The 25,431-nt window shown below is 41.3% G+C and overlaps 1 protein-coding gene across 4 annotated transcripts in view; it reads right to left on the reverse strand.

The window, feature by feature from the left end:
- Positions 1-25,431, reverse strand: part of tenm4 (teneurin transmembrane protein 4) — a 353,388-nt gene that overhangs the window by 191,527 nt on the left and 136,430 nt on the right. For 2 of the 4 annotated variants that reach the window (XM_060944153.1, XM_060944154.1), the window contains exons 3-5: positions 22,982-23,214; positions 12,478-12,713; positions 947-1,051 (exon numbers count right to left, since the gene is read on the reverse strand). In XM_060944153.1, coding sequence (XP_060800136.1) covers positions 947-1,051; positions 12,478-12,713; positions 22,982-23,214 — 574 coding nt within the window. Of the gene's footprint in view, positions 1-886; positions 1,052-12,477; positions 12,714-15,130; positions 15,230-22,981; positions 23,229-25,431 lie in introns of all 4 variants that reach the window. The other 2 variants (XM_060944151.1, XM_060944152.1) reach the window with 2 other exon arrangements.

Here is a 25,431-nt window from a genome sequence, read left to right on the forward strand (position 1 = left end):
CTATTTATTACACTCTACTTTGCTCCCCCTCCTTCTTTTTTACCACTCCCCCCGCCCCAACGATCCTCACAACCTACAGAGCATTGCAATAAGCATTTCACTGTTTGTCGTACTCTGTATGATTGTGTATGTGACAAATAAATTTGAACTTGAATTTTTTGAGAATTTGATGCGAGTGACAAGTCAACTAGGCCAATAACTGTAATAACGTAATAATAAGTACCATAAATGTAATAATGATGGGTTGTTATTTCCCTTGGCTATGCTTTATGGACCCTTGAGACCCAACATTATTGCTACAAGCCAAACAAGATACAAACTCATAATTACTCACCTGAGCTCACCAGCTTATTCAGGAATGCAAACAACTGAATGAGTAAAAGATTAATTCTACAACCTAGTATTTTAGTTGTAAAACAGCACACATATGATTTTGTCACATCAACGCTTTTGTCAAAAAAAACAAAAAAACTAATTTCGAAAAGAACAATGCTTAACTGCACCTTGAATTTTTCATTTCCTTTGTGCTACACTTGCACTCAATGAGACGATGACAACACTAGCATTGTTAAAGTTATAAAACCTCCCTGGAGCTCTGTGTACTTTTTTTTTTTTATTACTTCAACTACTCTTAAATGCAAGTCATTATGAGAGCATCTGCATAACGTACTACTACAATGACAGCTGCATATCCCGACATTACTGCTTGTATGCAATTAAATAAAAATAACAACCATTTAATCATCAGAAATTCATTGAAATATTGGAATGTTCAGCAAGATATGCACATAAAATTCATGAGACAGCTTTATAATTGTCCATATGCTCATTATGATGAAAGATCAATGATTTTCTATTTCATTTGTCCATAATTATTTGTACATACCGTCTTCTCTACCCCTGCGGTCTGGGAGCTCCAGCCCTGTATTGCCGAGGGGAGGGAGGCCCAGATCTGTAGGTATGGACAGGCTGCTGGTGTTGTCTTCTGCCAGCCGGTATAACTGCCCTTGCATGGGCTGTAAGTGCCAGTTCAAACCAAGCAGGTGCATGGCTGCAAGGCAACAACACGTATCTGGAATTAGCAAGTGTAAGTTCTATAGAATCATTTGAGAGAGCTTTCAAATAGTGCTGCGGCTGATAATAAACAAAAGCTACAGCCAGGTTCCAATTTGCCATTATTAGCATCTGCATGTCTGTTTGCTGGAATAATTGTTTGAATAATCTCTTCAGTGTAAAGTCTACAAACTTGTTCAGTTCCATACACTGTGATAAAAAAAAAAAAGTGTTTACACTACAGAGTGATGATCTACTGACATATTGTTTTGGCAAAAACAGGCTTTTCCTAATGTGGTGCTTTGGCAAGCATTTCTCTTTCATTATAAGGAAATACGTTTTGTGAAGGATGAATTCTTGCCAAATCACTCGAAAGAGAGTGAATGGGTAATAGAGCTTTCTTGCTGACAAAGCGTGGGTAAAAGCCAAAAGAGTTGTAAACCCCTGCAACCTTCTAACCCCACAGGACAAAAAGAGTGCTGTAACTACCAGCACAGGGTCCCTGGGGTAACACTATTCTTCTCATCCCAATTACCTTACTAATAACCCCCTCTTCACACACTCTGCGGAGCAGGAGAGACAAGAAAATGATCAAGTCAGCAGGAAGAGAACAGAGAAGCCTGGAATCAACAAAAGGAATGACCTCTGGGATGAACAGCCATGGAGCCAAAGACTGAAGAAGAGTGACACACCATGACGGATTACCAAAAAGAGCAAAGCCGTGACCAGTTTACTGGGAAATATCAAGCCCCAGAACACTTTGGTCAGCATTAAAAACAACAAGAACTATTAAGCACTAAAGTCTTTCCTATGGTATACTTACCGTACCCAAGCCAGTTCATTCGAAGAAGATGTATAAATACAGCTTGGAGCAATCCTGGGTTATTGAACCAATATAAGCCTGAGTACATTTTTTCTTAACACTTAAATTTCAAAACCTGATTTCATTCATCAGCACATAATTGGTACAAGACTACAAGGCACCCAAGCACACTCCTGTACTGCACTCTCTCACTCTCAACAATGCGCAACAGCAAAAATAACTTTCCATTTCACTTAACATCATTGAGAATAAAGAGAAAGTATTAGTTTCACTCAATAGCAAGTATCTTATCTTGAAAAAGGTCGAAACAAACTGATTTATTTTCGTGTCACAGCGTTTTGGGGGAAAAGCTTAGCTGGTCGAATTCTGAAGATACTGGACTCAGTCTTAATTTGTGTTGTGTTGTGCAGTTCCAAACATATAAGAGTACAAGGAAAGAAAACAACAGTGTAAGGAGTACATGCTTCTGACTAAAGCCTTCACTGAAGAAAAAAACAAAACAACAACAAAAAAACAACCCATCACCAACAGTTAAACTGTATAATTGCAAGGTATTCGGTACACATTATGACATTATTATTATTATTATTATTATTATTATTATTATTATTATTATTTCAGGCTATTTATCTAGATATTTGTTGTTGTTTTTCCCAACAAAGCAAATGCAAGAACATTTTGATGTGACCCTGTTTTAGAGTGGCCATTATTCTAAATTATACACCTACAGTAGGTAATTGACCAGTGCTTGGACTTGAGGTCAGAACATAATAATGAATAATTTATTGTATAACCACACTAATAATAGGTGCAAAGTGACCAGAACCTTGTGCATGTTGGAGAATCTTTTTCCATTAATGGGCAGAAAGCAGACGTTAGCCAGTATTAGCAAAATGTCATCAGGGATTAATTCAAATGAAAAAAAAAGGGACTGAGTGCTGATCACACTGCCTATATATATATATATATATATATATATATATATATATATATTTTTTACTGGGAAATACACCACTCAGGTAACATATTTTTCAATATCCTCACTCGTGAGGATATCAATGAACTGTTTTGATTAACTTACATACTTTTTGTATGTGAATGTGTAAAAAGAATATGTAATAAAAAGAAAATCACACGTTGGCTTGAAGATATGAAGTTTATACTTCTCATGTTGAAAAACTGATGTTTCATACAAAATACATCACAGATCTGAGTGACACATTTCTCAATATTTCACTCTGATGATGTCACCCCCAGTGTTTTCCTGCTGACTAGACGCACGCTGTCAAAATGGTGAACCAGTGCAAAAGTAAAATTCTTTTGATTAACTTGCATATTTTTTGTGGATGTGTCTATATAATTAAAAGAATATTACATGGTGGCATGAAGATATTATCTTCTCGTGTTGAAAAAAATTGCACTCGTTTGCTTCACTCACTTGTGAAATATACATTTGCCATTCAAAGAGAAACTTCATATCTTCATGCTCCTATATAATATCATATACACACACACGTGCATCTCAAACAATTAGAATATTGTAAAAAAGTTCCATTTTTTTCATAATTTAATTCAAAAAGCTAAACTTTCACATATTCTGAATTCATTCCACATAAAGTGAAATATTTCAAGCTTTTTTTTTTGCTTTAATTTTGATGATTATGGCTTATAGTGCATTGAAATCAGAAATCCAGTATCTCGAATTATTAGAATTTTCCTAAGATCAATCAAAAAAGTATTTACAATACAGAAATGACCAACTTCTCAAACATATGTTCACTTATACACTCAATACTTGGTTGGGGCTCCTTTACTACAAATTACTGCATCAATGTGGTGTGGCATGGGGGCAGTCAGCTTGAGGCACTGCTGAGGTGTTATTGAAGCCAAGGTTGCTTTGATAGCGGCCTTCAGGTCGTCTGTATTTTTGGGTCGGGTGTTTCTCACCTTCCTCTTGACAATAACCCATAGATTCTCTGTGGGGTTCAGGTCAGGCGAGTTGGCTGGCCAGTCAAGCACAGTAATATCATGATCAGCAAACGATTTGGTAGTAGTTTTGGCACTGTGGGCAGGTGCTAAATTCTGCTGGAAAAGGAAATCGGCATCTCCATAAAGCTTGTCAGCAGATGGAAGCATGAAGTGCTCTAAAATCTCCTGGTAGATGGCTGTGTCAACTTTGGACTTGATAAAACACAGCAGACCAACACCAGCAAACAACATAGCACCCCAAATCGTCACAGATTGCGGAAACTTCACACAGGACTTCAAACACCTTGGGTTCTCTGCCTCTCCACTCTTCCTCCAGACTCTAGGACTTTGATTTCCAAGTGAAATGCAAAATTTACTTTCATCTGAAAAGAGGACTTTGGAACACTGAGCAACAGTCCAGTCCTTTCTCTCCTTAGCCCAGGGAAGACACTTCTGACGTTCTCTCTGGTTCAGGAGCGGCTTGATATTAGGAATGCGACAGTTGTAGCCCCTTTCCTGAAGACGTCTGTGAGTGGTGGCTCTTGATGCACTGACACCAGCCTCAGTCCACTCCTTGTGAAGCTCTCCCAAGTTCTTGAATCGACTTTTCTTGACAATCCTCTCAAGACTGCGGTCATCCCTGTTGCTTGTGCACCTTTTCTAGCCAGCCTTTACAGCAATGACCTTCTGTGGCTTACCCTCCCTGTGGAGGATGGTGATGATCATCTTCTGGAGAACTGTTAAGTTAGCAGTCTTCTCCATGATTGTGGTTGTGTGTACTGAACTAGGCTGAGAGAACAGTATTTATACTGTTTTACTCAAACTCAAAATGAAATACTCTAATATTTTGAGATGTTTAAATTTTTTTGTGCTGTAGGCCATAATTATCAAAATTAAAATAGAAAAATGCTTGAAACATTTTAGTTTATGTGTAATTAGTCTAGAATATATTAAATTTCACTTTCTTAAATAACTGATGGAAAATATTGAACTTTTTCATGATATTCTAATTGTTTGAGATGCACTAGTATATGCAATTCAGCTCATTAAGCCATTTGTGTGACACCCACTCACCCCTCTGTAGATGCTATAAAATTAATTGAATGATCCTGCTTGTTTTGGCTTTAGAAATAGCTTCAAACGAGCAGGTTAAAATGTCCCAAGAATTAGCTGAAGGACTACAGATCAAACTTTTGGTGCTAAGGTGGGGGGGGGGGACCCCAACCAACCAACCAAAAAAAAAAAAAAAAAACCCACACAGCTTTGCTCCCCCATTAATTACTGTCAAATTAGTCTTCTCCATCCTGCTTTACATTTTCCCATTTACAAGCTGCAAGAAAGTCTGGTCTCTAAAAATAATGAGGCCTTTGATAGAGCTTGCCAAAGAGGCTGGAAAGTCTCTCAGCTCTGGTTTACTGAATCAATAGCTATTTGGAAAATTGCTGAGTGCCTTTGCTGATTGTATTCCACCACATCTCAACGTTCCAGCCGACAAGCCCAGAATTCTGTTTCTTTTTTTTGTTTCGAAGTAAACATGGATAAGCACAAAAAATATCTTGAGACAATATAATACATCCAGTCAGGTCCCTCTGCATTGGCTGGAATGGACTACGGTAAAGGTGGGTGTGAGCACACTGAGACAGATGGCAGCATTTGTCAAGTTTGGGTGGTGTATGCGTGTATGCTTCCTCCTTTCTTTTTCTGTCCATTTCCATCTCTTCCTCTCCATTCCATTTTCCTCCTCTGAGTCAGTGCTTGAGGATTGTCCTGGACAAGTACATCAAGGAGCATTAGGAGCCCATGTGTCATGCCAAACATCCAAGCATTCACTCCAATGTAGGGTCCGTCACTCATCCACTCTCAGTCTCTTCACTGTTAATGGAAAATGACTTGCCAGAACAACCCTTCTAAGCAAACCCCTACACTATCATTATTTACCTCAGGCAATTCCTGGTATCTGCATGATGCAGAGGGCTTGGTCAGAATCCAGAAAAATGGATTCTGAAAGAAATAACTCCCTTTGTTCAGCCAAACTTTAGGATAGTTCGGATTCTTGGCTAGCTCTAATGGAAAACGACCGGCATCCAAAATTTGCCTGCTGGGGCTTTCACAGTTAAGCTTTAGCGTGGACCTGTGCTCTGCTTCTTTGGCATGGGCAGAGCAGCACAGCCAATTAGGAAGTAGAACACCCATGCAAACTACTCCCAAGGTCCAGAGGAAGAAGCAAGGCCCATTAACAGGTAGTTTGTGCCATCCCTCTTGCACTAAATCCCTCCCTCAGTATAGTTCCTCTTGCCTTAGTGTAACCAGAATCAACAGGTTCTCCAGAAAAGCATAAGAGAGGAGACCATAAGAGAATGCCTGTGCATGAAATCTATTAAAGTGGGGAGACTGCTGCACGACAGCCACACATTACTTGGCAAATGGGGCCTCTTTCCAATGACAAGGAAAACCAAGATGATTGGGGGTCACCGAGTGCTGCAGCCTGCATCCGCCTTTACAGCGGGTAGAGGAGTGATACCCATTCACTGCCTGTTCCACCATTGAGATCTTGAGTTGCTGGAACTGCCGCCAGGTTGACTAAGCAGAACTGCCGAATCGGGTGTAGTGACCCAGACTGTAAGCCCAGCGGGTGTGCTAATACTTGCCCAAGGTGTCCACCCAGGCTAGTGGAGGGCAGGAAGCACCTCACTACTCCATTCTAGACCAGCATAAGTGCAAAGTCTAGCCACTGCCCAGACAAGAGAGGAAGCAAAATCAAGGCCATGCATGAAATGCAAAAAAGGATAAGGTGTGCCATTGGGATAGGAACTGACTTGGCATGAGAATACACCAACTATCACTCTTCCTCCATACAATGGATGGTGTGTATGCGTTTATTAACTCCTTTTGGGCACTTGAATTGGTGATGTTTCAAAGGCAGGTAGTTGTCTGTCCTCTCATTATGGCCCTTTTCCACTACCCTTTTTCAGCTCACTTCAGCTCGCTTCAGCTCACTTCAGCCCGACACGGCTCGCGTTTCGACTACCAAAAACCAGCACGACTCAGCTCGCTTCAGCCCTGCTTAGCCCCTAAAACTCGCACCGTTTTGGAGTGGGGCTGAAGCGAGCCAAGCCGTGCCGACTGAGGTTGGGGGCGTGAGCAGACACTCCCCTGTGCACTGATTGGTGAGGAGGAGTGTCCTCACATGCCCACACACGCCCCGCGAGCGCGCTGGGATCTGTAAACACCGCAAACCCGGAAGAAGAAGAATTACGAATTACGAGAATTTCTGAAGCCTTATGCGCCTCGCCTCATCTATACGCTCTTGCCAGTATCTGTTGGCGTTGTCGGTGACAACAAGCCACAGCACCAAGACCAGCAACACTAACGACTCCATGTCCTCCATGTTTATTGTTTACTATTCGGGTCGTGAGACTACCGCTTAAAAGCTCACTGAATCAGTGACACAGAGCATCGTGGACGAGTTCGCGGAGCGCAAGGCTCGTCGTATGCCCTTCAAATAATGCGCGCAGTAGGCTATTGATGTTTTATTATGACCAGTGTTGGGCACGTTACTTTCAAAAAGTAATTAGTTATAGTTACTAGTTACTTTTCCCAAAAAGTAACTGAGTTAGTAACGGAGTTACTTTGTCATAAAAGTAACTAATTACCAGGGAAAGTAATTATTCCGTTACATTTTGTTCCCCCCCCCAAAAAAAAAAATAAAATTCAATTAGTGTAATCATAATAAAAGTGAATGTTAAATGTGTTTAATGACTGAAATGGACACTTAACAGAACCAGTTAGTAACATTATAACACTATATTAATATTTTTGTGGGACAATGTGAGATAAGACATCTATCAAATGTAATATATTTTTGCAGTTATTAAAATTATGTTACTAATTACTGGCCACTGACGAGGACAAACGCTTTGAGAACAGCTTTAATAAAGTAACGCATAGTATTTTATTGTAAGTAACGGGAACGGCGTTATAACGATGTAAAAAGTAATTAGTTAGATTACCCGTTACTAAAAAAAGTAACGCCGTTAGTAACGCTGTTTATTCTAACGCCGTTATTCCCATCACTGATTATGACCCATGTACAGTATGTCACCTAATGTTTTTTTGTTTCTGAGTTACATGTTCGTTTGAAGGACTTAATGTACAAAATAACATAGTTGCACCCCGGAGTGTTGAAATTGGTAAACACAGTGCATTCAGTGAGGTTTGCACCGCCCTCCTTTTATTTCTGACTCTTCCTGTCACCGTTGCAACCTCTGAGCGCTCATTCGTATGCCCTTCAAATAATGTGCGCAGTATAGGCTATTGATGTTTTATTATGAGCCATGTACAGTATCCTAATGTTTTTTGTTTCTGAGTTACATGTTCGTTTGAAGGACTTGATGTACTAAATAACATAGTTGCACCCGGTAGTGTTGAAATTGGTAAACACCGCAGTTGCGGACATTTTGTAGCCTAAAATGATGTTATGATAAGCTTTAATAAAGGGCCCGGTCATTTGCCCCGCCCCCGGCCCGGCTCTGACTTGTTCCGCCACTGTCACTGATGTCACTGTTTGCGCTGCTTAACGACATCACCTGACGTCCACCCACTTTCGCTAACTCCACCCAATGTGTCCACCCACTTCCAGCCAGCACGGTTCAGCGCGGTTGTAGTCGAAATGCAACTCCAACAGCCCCGCTCAGCTCGACTCAGCTCGACTCGGCACGGCACGGCTCAGCCGCGTTTGTAGTGGAAAAGCGGCATTAGTGTCCTAATGATTCTGACACCTTTCCTGAATGGGAAGGAGAGTGTGCAAAACCTGTGCTCTTTTTCTGTGAAGCATTGCCCTATCGGACCATACTGTCATCAACACACTGGCAGCTGATATAAAAGCTAAAAAGGGTGAAACGATGTACAAAGGAAGAGAGGCAAGATTACTGGAACACCCTTGCAAGGATAGAGGTAATTATCTAGAGGTAATTAAATCCCCGACTAGGGGGAAGCAGAAGATCTTTTTCCCCTCTCATTAATTCATTGATTACTAATGATGATGAGATTTGTGGGGGGTCTGTGTCACACATGCAATGACATACACAGAACCTGACATATTCAGTAAGAAATGTGATAGTGGGATGTTGGTCATTGTCTCTGCAGGGGAGGAAGAGTCCTGTACTCTGTGTCCTTGATCAAGTTTTAAGTCTGCATGCATGCAACTACCTCAACATAACAGATTCTTTTGAGATCCTGAGTGAATCTCAAAAGAACCTGTTAAGACGGAATCATTTTTCTGCAGTCATCTTTCATTTTTGTGACTGTGTCTGTTGGGGTCTGACAAGTGCAATCCTATGTTATTCTTTAGTTAAATGACCATGTTTCTGTGCATCAAATCTTGACAGAATTGTAAGCCTGCTTTATTCTCAGGAGTGACTTATGACTAGTTTGTTTTTGGTAAGGCAGGACAACACTAACAATGACATAGCCTCAAAAGACAAAATTATGTCAAGAGGCTATCACACTTGACTTTTAGGCAGTTGACTATATAGTCTTTACTCAACCCAAAATATCAAGACCATCTCCCCATGCACCCTTGAGTAAACATGTAGGGAACCTTAGCTCACCCTGAGAATCGAGAAATTCCAATCAAGAACAAGGGGCCACACCTAGATAGGCAAAACAAGACCAAGTGTTGTAGTCAAGACCACCTAAACCAAGGCCAAGTCATGACCGAGACCAGAGTGCATGGAGACTGAGACAAGACCAAGACTTTGAGGAGTTGAGACTAAATCAAGACCAAGACAAAAGCAGGGCAAAACCAAGTCAAAACCAGGACCAGACCAATGTGTGTGAAGCGGGGTGGGGAGGGGCGATGGCCGTTAACAGTAACAAAAATTTAAAATTAGCAATGGCTGCATTTGAAGCAAGAAATTTTACATCCAATCACAGTAATGATATTAACAAATAAATCAGACAAGACACAGGCAATTAATGATATGCCTGCAGTTGTGGTCTTGACCAGTGTTGAAATAAAATCCTGGGTCATCTATGTCTGAGACTGAGATAAAACCGAGTAAAAATGTGACCGATTCCGAGATGAGACAGAGACCTTCAAAAAGTAGTCTTGAGACCAAGAACAATCTCAGGTACTATGACACTACTATTTAATACATTTTTAGAGCAACCCTTTTATAGGCAGTTGAGGAAAGACAAGAAATGGATGCACTTGAACAAACTAACTGTGCACACCAATTTTCAAAACGAAAATAGAAAGATGTGTCTTACAAAAATGGCACAACCCTTCAACCTCACTGTTAAATTTGCCTCATTTGTAAAGTAATTTAGCTTGCCAATCTTTCAGCTGCACAAATTTTTCAATCATGGCTTTACTGAAAACTTCAAACTAAAACCTTGATAGCTTATTTTCAAGTGGGGTTTTCTTTACAAGAAAATAAACAAACAATAAAGCAGGTGCTTCCTGACGTCACTGACAAAGTGTTCTGTCTGGTGCCCTTTCCCTAAGCAAAACTCTCATAGCAACAGTGATTCTTGCCCCAATGGGCCTCTGTTAGTGCTTATTGTAGTACCCAATTTTGACCAACAGATGCAATAATAACTCTACTGAGCTAAATGGCGTGCTGAGCAAGCTGTTCAACGATTACACAACATCGAAAATGGCGACTAAATGCATATGAACATCGACTTGTATCTGCTGGACATTTCATGACACATTCCAGAATCTCCCACATCCTTTGGTCTCATATTTTCTTCATCTTGCCAATAAATGTTCCTTTACCCACCGAATGAACAAATCTGAAGTTTGAGCTCTCTCTGTCAAATAGTTTCTGTTTTACGGACATTTTTCAGAGGGGGGCAAGAGCCCCCAAAACCGTTGATTGATTTTGCACGGAATGACCCCATTTCAACTAGTAATGCAAACAAATAAAAATAAAAAGTCAAGTAAATAAAGACTGATGCAAGGTGACTAGAAGCAGGAACTAAAGACACAGCTGAAACATGAATTTGAGTTGTGTGGGAGTTCAAACCGAGCCGGTTTCAGCATGGAGAGAGAAAGAGAGCCCAGCGTGAGCAGAAATGAACACAGAGGGAAGCTGATGACCTTCAGATGCGGCGAACATAACGACCTTCTTAATGGCACTGCCGAGGAAATGGCACACGCCTCCTGACTTTTTAAACCACACACTCCTCCTTTTTAAATAAACCATTTCATGTGAACTACAATAAAAAAAATATAAGGACACCCCCCCACACACACACGACTCTAAACATCTGTCAGAAGATTTAATTGGGTTCATTAGACAACACAGTTAGAGTTTCCAATTACAGACCTCCATAATTAATTGCACTTGAAATTAACTATATTTTCTCATCAGCTTTTAATTAAACGTGGCCCCTTGTTCTTGATTGGAATTTCTCGATTCTCAGGGTGAGCTAAGGTTCCCTACATGTTTACTCAAGGGTGCATGGGGAGATGGTCTTGATTTTTTGGTTTGAGTAATTACAAGCAGTAATTAGGACCCATCAGCCTGTTGGGCTCCTCAGAGCTCCTGGTGAGGTTAAAGCCAAAGTCGGCCAGAGACGCACAACTTTCATGCTCAGCTTTAGCCTGTCACTGATTATTGGGTTTATATCTTTAACCCAGTACATCTGCAATTAACAGCAGGTTTTACATTTGCATTCCCATTTCAAAATACAGTGGTAAATTGCCATCGTTAAAAAAAAAAAAACTTATGCAAATTTTTGCAGGAAAAAGAAATAGATAATCATGATTTACTATCATTTAGCCAGAGGAGGGAAGTAGAAATTATGCTTTTTTTTATCATCATTCTGCTACGATGCATATTTATTCTCACTGATGAAGCAGCAGAACCTATTTTCTCTCTGATGATGGGAAATTGTTCTGAAAGATATTCCACCGTCGTTGTACTGATGTGCCCTTGCGCTTTCTTTCCCCATTTTTCCTTCTTCATAAAATCTTATTTCCGAGCCCCTCTCCTAAGATTGCATTTAACAATGAAATAATTTATATGCTAAACAGATACATGTTAATGGGAGCCATATGATGAAGTCCTTTTGTCAGAGCTCTGAATGTAAAACATACTCAGTTTGATGGATGGCAAAAATCTGCATTTGTAGTGTGTGACTGGAAATTTCTTTTCACGTGCATGGAATGTAACAGCCAGGTCCTTAAAGGGCCATGAGGGAGCGTGTGCAAAACATTTCACCACTGCATGACAGATCTGTGATAAGACACTAAGGGAGTTCGACGAGGACAAGATAATTCAAAAGTATAGTCTATTCAGCATAGACAAAGCTTATTAGTTTCACGGAAAGGTGTTATTTATTAAAAAGAAACTCTTAATTAGGGTAGGGTCTGAACAGTATGTGAAACATCTGACTTAAAAAGTTCTTGGGAGACCATAAAATTTTAACTGACTGGAAAAAAAATAAAACTCCCTGCTGTAATAAGATGAAATACATTCGGCATAATCTTCTCTGGAATGCCTGTGTATTAAAATATTTAAAGGAAGTATGCTTCTCAAGTTGGAACAGTCCTCATTAATAGACAAGCACATATTTCTAGGCTCTAGGATAAAAAGCTGAATGTAAGAAGGGTATGAGCTTACCAATGAAGTACGCCAGCAGGAACACCAGTGTGATGGAGATGAGGATGGCGCTGAGGGCGGCACATTTCCAGTTGCAGTGCTTGTAGGGCTTCTTGAGGCTGAAGGCGGGTCGGGTGAATGTGTTGCGAGGTAAGGGTCGTGGCGGGGGCGAGTACACTGTGCTGGAGGTCAGAGGGTAAGCGGGCGACGTTGTGCAGTACAGTGGTGAGCTCCCACCAGGCTTGAACAGAAAATGTCTAAAAGAGCGCAGTAAAACTGTATCGCACAAGTTCACAAAAACACCAAGAAGCTTGTGTTGATGTGTTCTATTTAGGGCTGGCCCGAACATCATTTACAGACTTTGAATACTTGTTAGTGTTTCCGCTTTTCAACACTTAAACATAATTTTAAGGATGTTCTAAATATTTTCAGTCAGCGGCAATGACGTAGTAGTTGAAATGAACTCGTTCAAGCAATAACATGAGTCTAAACAAATAACAAGACAAGACAAGGTCATTCGTTTGACTGTGCTATACAGTATATGCTTTGGATTAAAGCAAACAAACAAATCATATTTCAACAATAGCCTGTTCACTTTTAGGAATCGTACCCATTTCATCAGCTGTATAACGACACCAATGGTTAAAGTGTTACAAGTGATAAATAAGGGTTGCAGGTGTCAACCTGCTGTGTCCAACTTCAGTCCCTCAACATTATATATTCGTGTCTTCTGTTTTGCCCCCACCAATTTCTTTTTTAAAAAAAATAATACATTTGAGCTATTTTTAAAAAATATTAATAATTCAACAATAGTTATAATAGAGCACATGTTATTCTATCCACGTTCACTGGATATGAGCAATCGCGCGTTCTGATTGGCTACTCTACTACTAGGCTATCAGCTCATATACCGTGAGTAGAGAAAAACAAAATGGCGGCACGTGTTGCTGAACCAAGCGAGGACGAAATTAAAAATTCTATTCGAAAACAAAACACCAAAAAAATTACTAAAAAAGCAGCAAAATATGGAATAAAAGTATTTGATGGTAAGAACATATCTTTTTTATTTTTCAAGAATTATCATTATAGCGTTTTTTTAACAAATTGCTAGTCATTTCACCGGTTTGTTTACATTCTCATTTCATCTCATCATCTCTAGCCACTTTATCCTTCTACAGGGTCGCAGGCAAGCTGGAGCCTATCCCAGCTGACTACGGGCAAGAGGCGGGGTACACCCTGGACAAGTCGCCAGGTCATCACAGGGCTGACACATAGACACAGACAACCATTCACACTCACACCTACGGTCAATTTAGAGTCACCAGTTAACCTAACCTGCATGTCTTTGGACTGTGGGGGAAACCGGAGCACCCGGAGGAAACCCACGCGGACACGGGGAGAACATGCAAACTCCACACAGAAAGGCCCTCGCCGGCCCCGGGGCTCGAACCCAGGACCTTCTTGCTGTGAGGCGACAGCGCTAACCACTACACCACCGTGCCGCCCTTGTTTACATTCTAAGCGGAAATTATTTTGTCGGACGTTTTGTATAAAGTTTTTATTTATCGAATTTGCAAAAAAATTAAAATAAAAATGCTCTGTTTCCCAAACTCCAGTGAGCGTGGATAGAATAAAAAGAGTTATTCCACTCAATCTTGTCGTACATGGCTTATAGCTGACTCGGTGCTATGCGCCTCGTCAGCCATCAGTTCACATGTACCGTATGATTCAATTTCATGGAATAACTCTTAAATGTCACATGACTGTCTATGTATGTTTTAGTGAATCTCAAATGGCTCCCAATTTGGGCACAGAGTGCATTATGTATACTGGAGAAGCCATTATTTCCGTACTGCACTTCTACACGGAGTGAGAAGGTAAAGCCAAAGCCAAAGTAATGAACAAACACTGGAGTATTCAAATGATTCGGGCCAGCCTTTAAGTGTTTTCCCCCCTCTGTGGTAGACAGAACTGAGTACTGAGTACCTCTGCACAGTCAGTGAAGCTGTCACTTTGAATTTTCAGTTGCTTTGGCCACTTTTAGACCTGTGTAGGGTTAAAAACGTTCCCGCCACCAGGGTTTGCTGCACTGAAATTGTGAATCAATATGTAATTTAATTTACAGCCCGAGTGACCACAGAGGATCCTCGTTAATATGGACCCATGTGGTGACTTCTAATTCACCTCCAGAGGGTGTGTCTCCGGAGTGCCAGGAGGCTGCCAGATATATATATATGTAGCTGGGCACAAATGGTAAGGGCAGCTCATTTGCCCTTGAAGATCACGACGCACTCTTGTGAAAGGATGCTCAGGTCCGAATGAGTCCTGTGGTTTCTCATTGGCTTTTAGAGACGATAAGAGATTTTTGAGACAATTGAGACCGCTTTACTGACTGAATAAGAGATACTCAGAGATGAATTACATATGAATCATATGCAACCTTGACCAGTCTAATGTGCAAAAAAAAAAAAAATCAATTGCAATTTTACTTGCCATCATTGATCATAGTTAGCTCTGTGCATGCAAAAATAATTTATTGCTGGAAGGTACAGTTTCACATTAAAACAAAATAATAGATTGGAAAGACAAGATCAATGCACGCATGTAGCGCTAGGAAGCATGGCAAAGCAGATCCTACTAGTTACGGTGGCCGCGGTCGGACCATGCAACATACCCGTCACTGTAAGCATTGTCGCGGCGAGCCGTAGCCAGTATGTCCATCTCTATAAGGTTGTCCTGTAAACTCTCTACGACTGTCTGCTTTGCTATGTTTCTACACACAGGTAGAGAGATGGATAGATGGCATGAGAGTGGAGGACATGCATGCAAGAAGGAAACACAGATGTGATCATCCTGTGACTTCAGAAGTAAAGGTGGAAAAACTGACAGAGACAAATGGAGAAATCAAAACTAAAGCCCTTATGGAACTAAACTAGGAGATTGTTGTTTGGTGTAAAGCCTCCCCATTTCCTGTACTTCTCCCGCACAAACATGTACCTTGTATTGTATGACCCTTGCCCTTCTCTGCAAGAGTCCTGCTCCTCTCTGATAAACATTAGAGTATTCTGGTTCCTTTGTGGGTGGGGTTAAAAAAGAACAAGTCGTTATATTACCATTATACGGTAAATTTGATAGTCAGTAAAATCACACATTATGATTTATAGGCATTATGATTTATAGGCATTATGATTTATAGGCACACATTATTTATTTATATCTATATGATATTCTGAAATGGTAAATATTTATTAATCAAGAAGAAATTGTACGTTAACAGTCAGGGTTAAACAGTTTTCCCTTGTCTGAGGAATGGCGGATCTTGTCCGCATTAGACCGCTGTTCCATAAGGGAATGCTGAAATAATGCAATGGAAGAATGAACCATCGAGCATGCAGAGCACAGACTCCACACCTTCAGTTCAACAAGAGAAAAGACTTGTTTCCCTCCTGTTCACTTCCTGTTACAGGCTCCTCGCTCTCCGTTCGTTGTTTATTTGTTCAGCCGGGAAGAGAAGCGTTCAACTTTTAATGAAAAGGAGTCGAGCTACGAAGGGGTTCGGAAAATCGAGTGTAGGTGGACGAGAGGAAGAGAACAAGAGAGCAAACGAAGACCTAGCTAAGCCACAACATCATGGGAGTCACTGTCTCCATTTATCCCTTTCAACTAACAGAAGGCACCATTTTCAGGCCAATAACTAAAGCCCCATGTTTCCCAGCCCCTGTGAACTTTTCCTAATGGCTCTATTTTCTGTCAGAAGACTTTATATAACTAAAGGATTGGATGAGGGAGGGGTTGATAATGCTGATTTATTCACTTTTCCAACACCTCCTTTTCTCCTGCATGCTGGCTGGTGTGACCATCTGTTCCCTTCTCATCTGGGAATACCTGCTACAGATTAAACTTTGGGAAAATCCGTAGCGCCTAATCAGTCATTATGTCGTTAAGTGTCCCTCCGCAAACTGAAATTAACACTCATTTTCCTGTTGAGTGGACCGCCACAGCAGCGATCATGCAGAGACGGAGAAGAGGGAAAATAGTGATCTACATGCAAATAGATCTATATCATATATGCTTGTCAAAAGAAATTTGATTATAGTCTGAATAAGAAAAATCTCATCTCATCTCATCTCATTATCTCTAGCCGCTTTATCCTTCTACAGGGTCGCAGGCAAGCTGGAGCCTATCCCAGCTGACTACGGGCGAAAGGCGGGGTACACCCTGGACAAGTCGCCAGGTCATCACAGGGCTGACACAGAGACACAGACAACCATTCACACTCACATTCACACCTACGGTCAATTTAGAGTCACCAGTTAACCTAACCTGCATGTCTTTGGACTGTGGGGGAAACCGGAGCACCCGGAGGAAACCCACGCGGACACGGGGAGAACATGCAAACTCCGCACAGAAAGGCCCACCCAGACCTTCTTGCTGTGAGGCGACAGCGCTAACCACTACACCACCGTGCCGCCTGAATAAGAAAAATATTTCAGAAAAATATTGTAAAGACGGTCAAAAGCTAAACATGAAAAATAGCTAAAAATGCACATATTTGAAGCCAGCTAGGCCATGTGTAAGGAATAACACTACAGACTGTGCTGTTATATTTGGCTACTCACAAAATATTCATTTAACATTTTTTTTTCAATTTTAAAATAATTTTATTGCTTCCGCTAATGATGTGGTCCATAGCAGTAACAATTTGTTATTAACTACTTATTAACCTCGCTTGCTCGGTCTTTACGGGAAAACATCAGACCGAGGTCTTGACAGTATGGCTCGGTCCGTACAAAAAGATCGAGGTCCGATATTTTCCCGTAAAGACCGAGCAAGCGAGGTTAATAAGGAGTTTACTACATGGCTTTTTTTTTATTTCAAAGATTAAAATCGAGGGCGGCACGATGGTGTAGTGGTTAGCGCTGTCGCCTCACAGCAAGAAGGTCCGGGTTCAAGCCCCGGGGCCGGCGAGGGCCTTTCTGTGCAGAGTTTGCATGTTCTCCCCGTGTCCGCGTGGGTTTCCTCCGGGTGCTCCGGTTTCCCCCACAGTCCAAAGACATGCAGGTTAGGTTAACTGGTGACTCTAAATTGACCGTAGGTGTGAATGTGAGTGTGAATGGTTGTCTGTGTCTATGTGTCAGCCCTGTGATGACCTGGCGACTTGTCCAGGGTGTACCCCGCCTTTCGCCCGTAGTCAGCTGGGATAGGCTCCAGTTTGCCTGCGACCCTGTAGAGGGATAAAGCGGCTAGAGATAATGAGATGAGATGAGATTAAAATCGACGGTCATTATAATGAGGCGAGACGCTGCTTTCAGTTACATCATATTTGTAACGTAGTTGAGTCAGGCATGCACAATAAACAGCTTGCGGTTTCAAAACTGAATTTATTTCTCCACTCGAGTAATACATGACAAACGTTCTGAGAAAGAGTTTTGCAACATCGAAAGCCGGCACCTTGGAAAGAAAGCCCGTAATCGCTCACGTGTATTACGGGTAGATTCCGCCCACCAAGGAACCAATCAGAGCGCACGATTTTACCGGAAGTAGCTCATGCCATATAATAAACAGAAATAACAGATCCATTCAATCCATAATCGACCGATCAGACTCGAGTATTCAACAAAGCCATGTACGGTAATAAACAAAAGTGGTGCACACCTTCTGACCAATCAGATTTGAACATTCAATCACGCTGTGGTATCAGTATATAATAAGAACTGGCCCTGAACCTACTCGTGGAATATTCTTTTACGAAGTTCTTATGGGACTATTTAAACGGAGCCGTATTCAGAGTTGAATTAATACCAAAAGTGCACACATCAGTATCCAGACCTCAAACATCACTACAGACTTATTCTGGGTTACATATTAATCTGAAGTAAGTGCATTATTCATGTGTGATGTTGGCTAAAGAGAGGAGCAGGATTAAATCCACACTGCAACAGTTTGATAGAACCACAGTATGTTATGGGCTGTACATGCACTCAAAAACAACTATGGAATTCTATCTGGAGCCATTATTAAATACATAAATATCTCATCTCATCTTATTATCTCTAGCCGCTTTATCCTGTCCTACAGGGTCGCAGGCAAGCTGGAGCCTATCCCAGCTGACTACGGGCGAAAGGCGGGGTACACCCTGGACAAGTCGCCAGGTCATCACAGGGCTGACACATAGACACAGACAACCATTCACACTCACATTCACACCTACGCTCAATTTAGAGTCACCAGTTAACCTAACCTGCATGTCTTTGGACTGTGGGGGAAACCGGAGCACCCGGAGGAAACCCACGCGGACACGGGGAGAACATGCAAACTCCGCACAGAAAGGCCCTCGCCGGCCATGGGGCTCGAACCCGGACCTTCTTGCTGTGAGGCGACAGCGCTAACCACTACACCACCATGCCGCCATACATAAATATGACACTGTTATTAAATTAATGAATAGAATCATTCATTGGGGCTTGGGGTTTCTTGCACGATGGACATCTGAGGAGACAGCATCATAAAAGGAGATGTTGCTAGCCTGGGTGACTAGTTTGTTATGGGTAAAGTTATGAATTAGCTTAACGTGAGCAAAAAGCACAGGAGATGAATGCTTGGTCGGCGAATCATTTGACGCCTGGGTAAGTGTTCTTTACAGAACAGTGCAACGAATGAACAAAAACACTGCCATTATTTTATCATTTTATAATTTTACTTTCTCCACGTAAATATTGATGTAACTTTTGGACTGACTCTGAATACGGCTCACGGAGCTTAACTGGATAAAGCTGCCTGTAGGGAGCGATGGGCTCTCTCGTGTGTGAGAGGGTAATCAGAGCACCTGATCTCTTCAGTCCACTTCAGTCCTCACCTGACAGCACTGATATTTGCCATGCATTTGGAGCAGCCTGAATGATATAGACATTCATTAGCGTTCAGTGCACTTGACTGATCGGTTTCATATAAGACCCTCCGAAAGTAGCATAACCTAAGGCTGATCAGAAATAAATAAGGACCTCGGGCTCTAATAAGGGAGAGCGAGGGCTGCCCTACAGGTGCCTGAGTGCAATTATCTATCCATTATCCACTAACCTATATATTATGCTTAAGAACATCAAGCTCTGTAAATTTCAAGCAGAGGGAAAACAGTGCTTTTCTTTTGTAGAATGGTTTGGATTCATGGTGGCTCGCTGCTCTGGCAATGACAGCCATCTGAGCAGGAGTTTACTGAAGGTCATTCTGCTGGAGTAACGAACAGTGCAGTTGCACCAGAGCTGTACACTAAAGTGCATCAGATAAAGCATGGATATGCAAAGAAACACGTCATTTTGTATAATGATGCACAGAAAATGCAAAACTGTCATTTAGTACAATGATCCACATTACAGTATGTTTAAAATAATACTTTTGCTTTCTGTATTTGTTTGACCCATACACTGCAGTGCTAAGTACCTACACAACACTCTGCCAAGCCTGGACATTGTACCAAGCAAACATTATGCATTATTATGTATAAGCATAAACATCATTCAACTGTGAAATCGACCCCTTGGCTATAAAAAGAGAGGTCGTTTATGTTTATCAAGACTCATGTCCTCACTCTGATACAAACTACAAGATTCATACATGGACTGATAATATAAAATGTACAATAACAACTGGGAACCTTATCAACATTTGTCTCTTGTTGTAACTGCCACGTGAGACCTATGGCACGTCGAGCCAACAGAGTCTCTGTGCTGTATTCTGGAAAGTCTAGCTCAGCACATACGAGCCTGCGGTAGACTAATGTGGTCCTGTCTATTATTTCCCTTCTTTCTCATGATATTCAAGACATTGTGGAATGCATAGGATACAGATTAGTTTCATTGTGGCCACTGACCTAAGTTTTGAGTTCAGGCCATTTACAACCCCAATTCCTAAAAAGTTGGGACGCTGTGTAAAACATAAATAAAAACAGAATGAGAAGATTGGCAAATCATGGAAACACTATATTTCATTGAAAATAGTACAAAGACAACATATCAAATGCTGAAACTGAGAAATTTTTTTAAAAATATATGCTTATTTTGGGGCGGCACGGTGGTGTAGTGGTTAGCGCTGTCGCCTCACAGCACGAAGGTCCTGGGTTCAAGCCCAGCGGCCGGCGAAGGCCTTTCTGTGTGGAGTTTGCATGTTCTCATCGTGTCTGCGTGGGTTTCCTCCAGGTGCTCCGGTTTCCCCCACAATCCAAAGACATGCAGGTTAGGCTAACTGGTGGCTCTAAATTGACTGTAGATGTGAATGTGAGTGTGAATGATTGTCTGTGTCTATGTGTCAGCCCTGCGATGACCTGGCGACTTGTCCAGGGTGTACCCCGCCTCTCGCCCATAGTCAGCTGGGATAGGCTCCAGCTTGCCTGCGACCCTGTAGAACAGGATAAGCGGCTACAGATAGTGGATAGATGGATGCTCATTTTGAATTTGATGTCAGCAACATGTTTCAGAAAAGTTGGGAGAAGGGCAACAAAAGACTGGAAAAGTTATCTCATCTCATTATCTCTAGCCGCTTTATCCTGTTCTACAGGGTCGCAGGCAAGCTGGAGCCTATCCCAGCTGACTACGGGCGAAAGGCGGGGTACACCCTGGACAAGTCGCCAGGTCATCACAGGGCTGACACAGAGACACAGACAACCATTCACACTCACATTCACACCTACGGTCAATTTAGAGTCACCAGTTAACCTAACCTGCATGTCTTTGGACTGTGGGGGAAACCGGAGCACCCGGAGGAAACCCACGCGGACACGGGGAGAACATGCAAACTCCACACAGAAAGGCCCTCGCCGGCCACAGGGCTCGAACCCGGACCTTCTTGCTGTGAGGCGACAGCGCTAACCACTACACCACCGTGCCGCCTGGAAAAGTTGTGCAATGCTAAAAAAAAACCAAACTAATTTTGTTAATTGGCAACAGGTCAGTAACATGACTGTGTATAAAAAGAGCATCCCAGAGAGGCTGAGTCTCTCAGAAGTAAAGATGAGGAGGGGTTCACTGCTCTGTGAAAGACTGCATGGGCAAACAGTGCAATAATTTAAGAAAAACATTCCTCAATGTAAAATTGCAAATAATTTGGGGATCACATCATCTATGGTTCATAATATCATTAAAAGATTCAGAAAATCTGGGGAAATCTCTGCATGCAAGAGACAAGGCTGAAAACTGACATTGGATGCCTGTGATCTTCAGGCCCTCAGGAGACACTGCATTAAAAGCAGACATGTGTCTGTAGTGGAAATCACTGTATGGGCTCAGGAACACTTCAGAAAACCATCGTCTGTGAAAATGGTTCATTACTGTATCCAAAAAAGTAAGTTAAAACCAGATATAAACAATTATTTTTTTTAGAAATCATGGACACCATGTCCTCCAGGCTAAAGAGGAGAGGTACCATCCGGCTTGTTACTGTATCAGTGCACAGTTCAAAAGCCAGCATCTGTGATGGTATGAGGGTGCATTAGTGCACATGACATGGGTAGCTTGTACATCTGGGAAGGCATCATTAATGTTGAATGATATATACACGTTTCAGAGCAGTATGCTGCCATCCAGAAAAAATATTTTTTCAGGGAAGACCTTCCTTCTTTCAGCAAGACAATGTCAAACCGCTTTCTGCACAAATAACGACTGCATGGCCCTGTCGTAAAAGAGTCTGGGTGCTAAACTGGCCTGCCTGCAGTCTAGACCTGTCTCACATTTAAAACATTTGGTGCAGTATGAAGCGCAAAATATGACAAAGGAGACCCCGAACTGTTGAGCAACTGAAATTGTATAACAGGCAAGAATGGGACAACATTTCTCTTTCAAAACTACAGCAACTGGTCTCCTCGGTTCCCAAACATTTACAGAGCGTTGTTAAAAGTAGAGGTGATGCAACACAGTGGTAAACATGCCCCTGTCCCAACTTTTTTGAAACATGTTGACATCAAATTTAAAATGAGCATATATTTTTCAAAAAACAATAAAATTTCTCAGTTTCAACATGTTGTCTTTGTACTATTTTTAATGAAATATAGGGTTTCCATGATTTTCAAATCTTCACATTCTGTTTTTATTTACAGTTTACACAGCGTCTAACTTTTTAGGAATTGGGGTTGTCGTAGGTGACCTGACGAGACACTGTTCCACCTGGACCTCATTATGGAAGTGCACAAAACAACTTTTAGTGTGACTGACATAGTGCATTGCGTCACTCTCTACACTGTAACACTGCTTACACATGAACAACTTTATTTAAAACTACACAAATTGTAATTATACTGTAGTTAACTTATAATTATGATTACAGAAAATGCCATCTTTCATACTTCCATCTGTATAATTATGCTCATTAAAATCTAAATGATAGGATAATCACCTTCACTATAGGAGGTTGAACTCAGGCCAAAGTTCATAACATGCAGGTTTAGTCTGCATCATGGAGCTCATTTGGTGAATTACCTTTCTATTATTTTATTCTAACATTAGCCGGTTCCAGAAATAAGCCTCGTCCTCGGTCCTACCTGGTCTCCAGGGGAATGTTGCTGTTGAGGAGCCAGTTGTCCTGTGTACTTCCAGAGTCTTGGGTGCTGGAGGGTCCCTCGGGGGCCGCTGTGCTGTCGGTGGGTGCTGGACTGACGTTGCTGCGCGGCGTGTAGTTACTCCGGCTCAGCGAGCCCACAGATGTGCCATGGTGCTGACTGGGAGAGTGAGAGTGGGACAGGGGGAGTGGAGGAGTCCTCAGGCGCGAGTGATTCTGGTAAGAGCCCTCTGAGGAGGAGGAAAGGAGAGATGGAAAGAAAGGGAATGAGAGGAAGAGTAAGGTTAAACTGATGCATTATAACCTGCAAGCATCGCATGACAATTGGTACACTCTTCGTAAAAATATATATATATATTCTCAAAGGCTCTAGCTTCCTTCAGGATTTCCACTTGGAACATTTTCTGAAAGGGAAATTCTCTGTTGTACAATGTTTATGGGTTACACCAGAGGCAAAAACAAAGAAACGTTTAGGGTGCTATATGGAAAGCTGTGTAGGTGGATGCACTTTTGTTTTGTCTCCAGTGCGGAAATCTGATCTACAAAATTCTAAAACTGATCCATAACACGCTGACTGTATGAATTTTTTTTTTCCTACAAACATCAACATCAACAGCAATGTTGGCACAGTGTTAATGTTGGCACGGTTTTAATGGTAGTGCATTTCCTAACAGTCTGATTTATTTTAGTCAGAATATTTATTCAGTTATTGACTGTAGACAGGATGATCGTCTCGCAAGCTGTGCTCATGACTGTGTTCTGTCACTAAAGCTGGCCAGAATCTACCTTTTTTGACAGAATGAGGTTATTTGACTGACAATAAGCCACAAACCTTTTTACTGCAGTCCATCGCCAAAAATGTAAGATGATCTTGTTTACTCACCGCTGACTGCTTCAAAAAAAAAAAAAACCTTCAAAATTAAAATAAATAATTTTCTTGCGGACTTTTTTATTGTGTCAAAGTGTAAACCAGTATACAAATGAATATATACAGGGAAGTGTGGAGAACCAATCAAATTTCAACTTTCAGGATCCTGAAGCTTGGGGCCAGAAAAGTGTACAAGAGATAACACATGATAACTCCATTGGTAGAACTATTTGAAGCTGAGAATCTGGTTAATCATTCCCCCAGAATATGCTAAGCTAACTCATGTTTGGCTCATGTAAAGGAAACCTAAGATGATTGTTCTTCATATTATGGGATTTGCGAAACAAAATACTGGAGTAAAGACTCACAACCAGTGTTACATGCATGCATCATGAAAACTATGTGAGCAGTATTAGCTCTGGTTGACTTTACATCTCAGCTGGCAGCTGGAACATCCCATCCAGCATTAGCTACCTGCACTGCTGACAAGCTGTCATTATCAAGTATGCTCAATTACCAGAGTCAGCCGGTGTGCTTCCATTATGAAGTGCTAACCGACAGGTCAGAGTCTGCCATCAGGAGGCTTGTCAAAGTTGCAACTTTTGTTTTTGTATCCTACTGTCACTTATGTCATGAGGCTTGGGGAACTCACAGACACGAGATAGCGCAGACCAGGAAGGAACCTATCAGTTCTTTATGGCATACTATAATCAAAGCCCAATCAGCAAAAAAGAGCAAAGATTACATACAATTTCATTCGTGCTACCCTGTTATTCAATGTGACCTTGTATCTGTATATATAGCATGCCACTGAGAAGCCTGTCTGTTATAAAAATTAAAGGTGGTTCATTTCACATGGATGAAATAGTCAAAGACCGAATCATCGCAAAGCATCCGAACAGAATGTGTGGCTTTTTTTTAATAAATATTTTACATTTATGAGTGAGCTATCCATAAAGACTGAAGATAGCTATCAGCAAAAGTGGTGTCCATGACTAAAAAGTCTAAAGTGATTGTAAAATGTTGCCAAAGGGAGGCTGATGTATTGTGCAGCCTGAGAAAAAGTTCATCCTATTGATTTTTGAGCTCACTGTTCCATTAAATGATACATCAGAAAATTGTTCAGAGAGAAAGTTTGTTCAGGGTGTGAAATCCCTCTGCATTCAGGCAAACAGTACTTCCATTTGCAAAATCATGCATATATATATATATATATATATATATATATATATATATATATATATATATATATATATATATATATATATATCAGTGGCGGCTGCTGGTTTTTAAAACAGGGGAAGCCCATTTTACGCATTCATCGTAAAACCTGTAGGCCGGATATCAAAGCATAGAAAGGTGTGCCCCATTAGCATAGTGAACTAGACAACCCTACCTAGTGGCAGAAAGTATTTTTGCTTGTACATTTCATGTTATAGTCTGGCTTGCCAGGCTAGTGCCTCATATCCTTAATCAAAAATATCAAACATCCAAAAATCACTGGCTATTCAACGAAGAGCCTTGAACATCATACCCTGATATGCAACACAGGGTCTTTAACGCAA

Source organism: Neoarius graeffei, chromosome 17 (assembly GCF_027579695.1).
Source record: "Neoarius graeffei isolate fNeoGra1 chromosome 17, fNeoGra1.pri, whole genome shotgun sequence".
NCBI classification, from domain to species: Eukaryota; Metazoa; Chordata; class Actinopteri; order Siluriformes; family Ariidae; genus Neoarius; species Neoarius graeffei.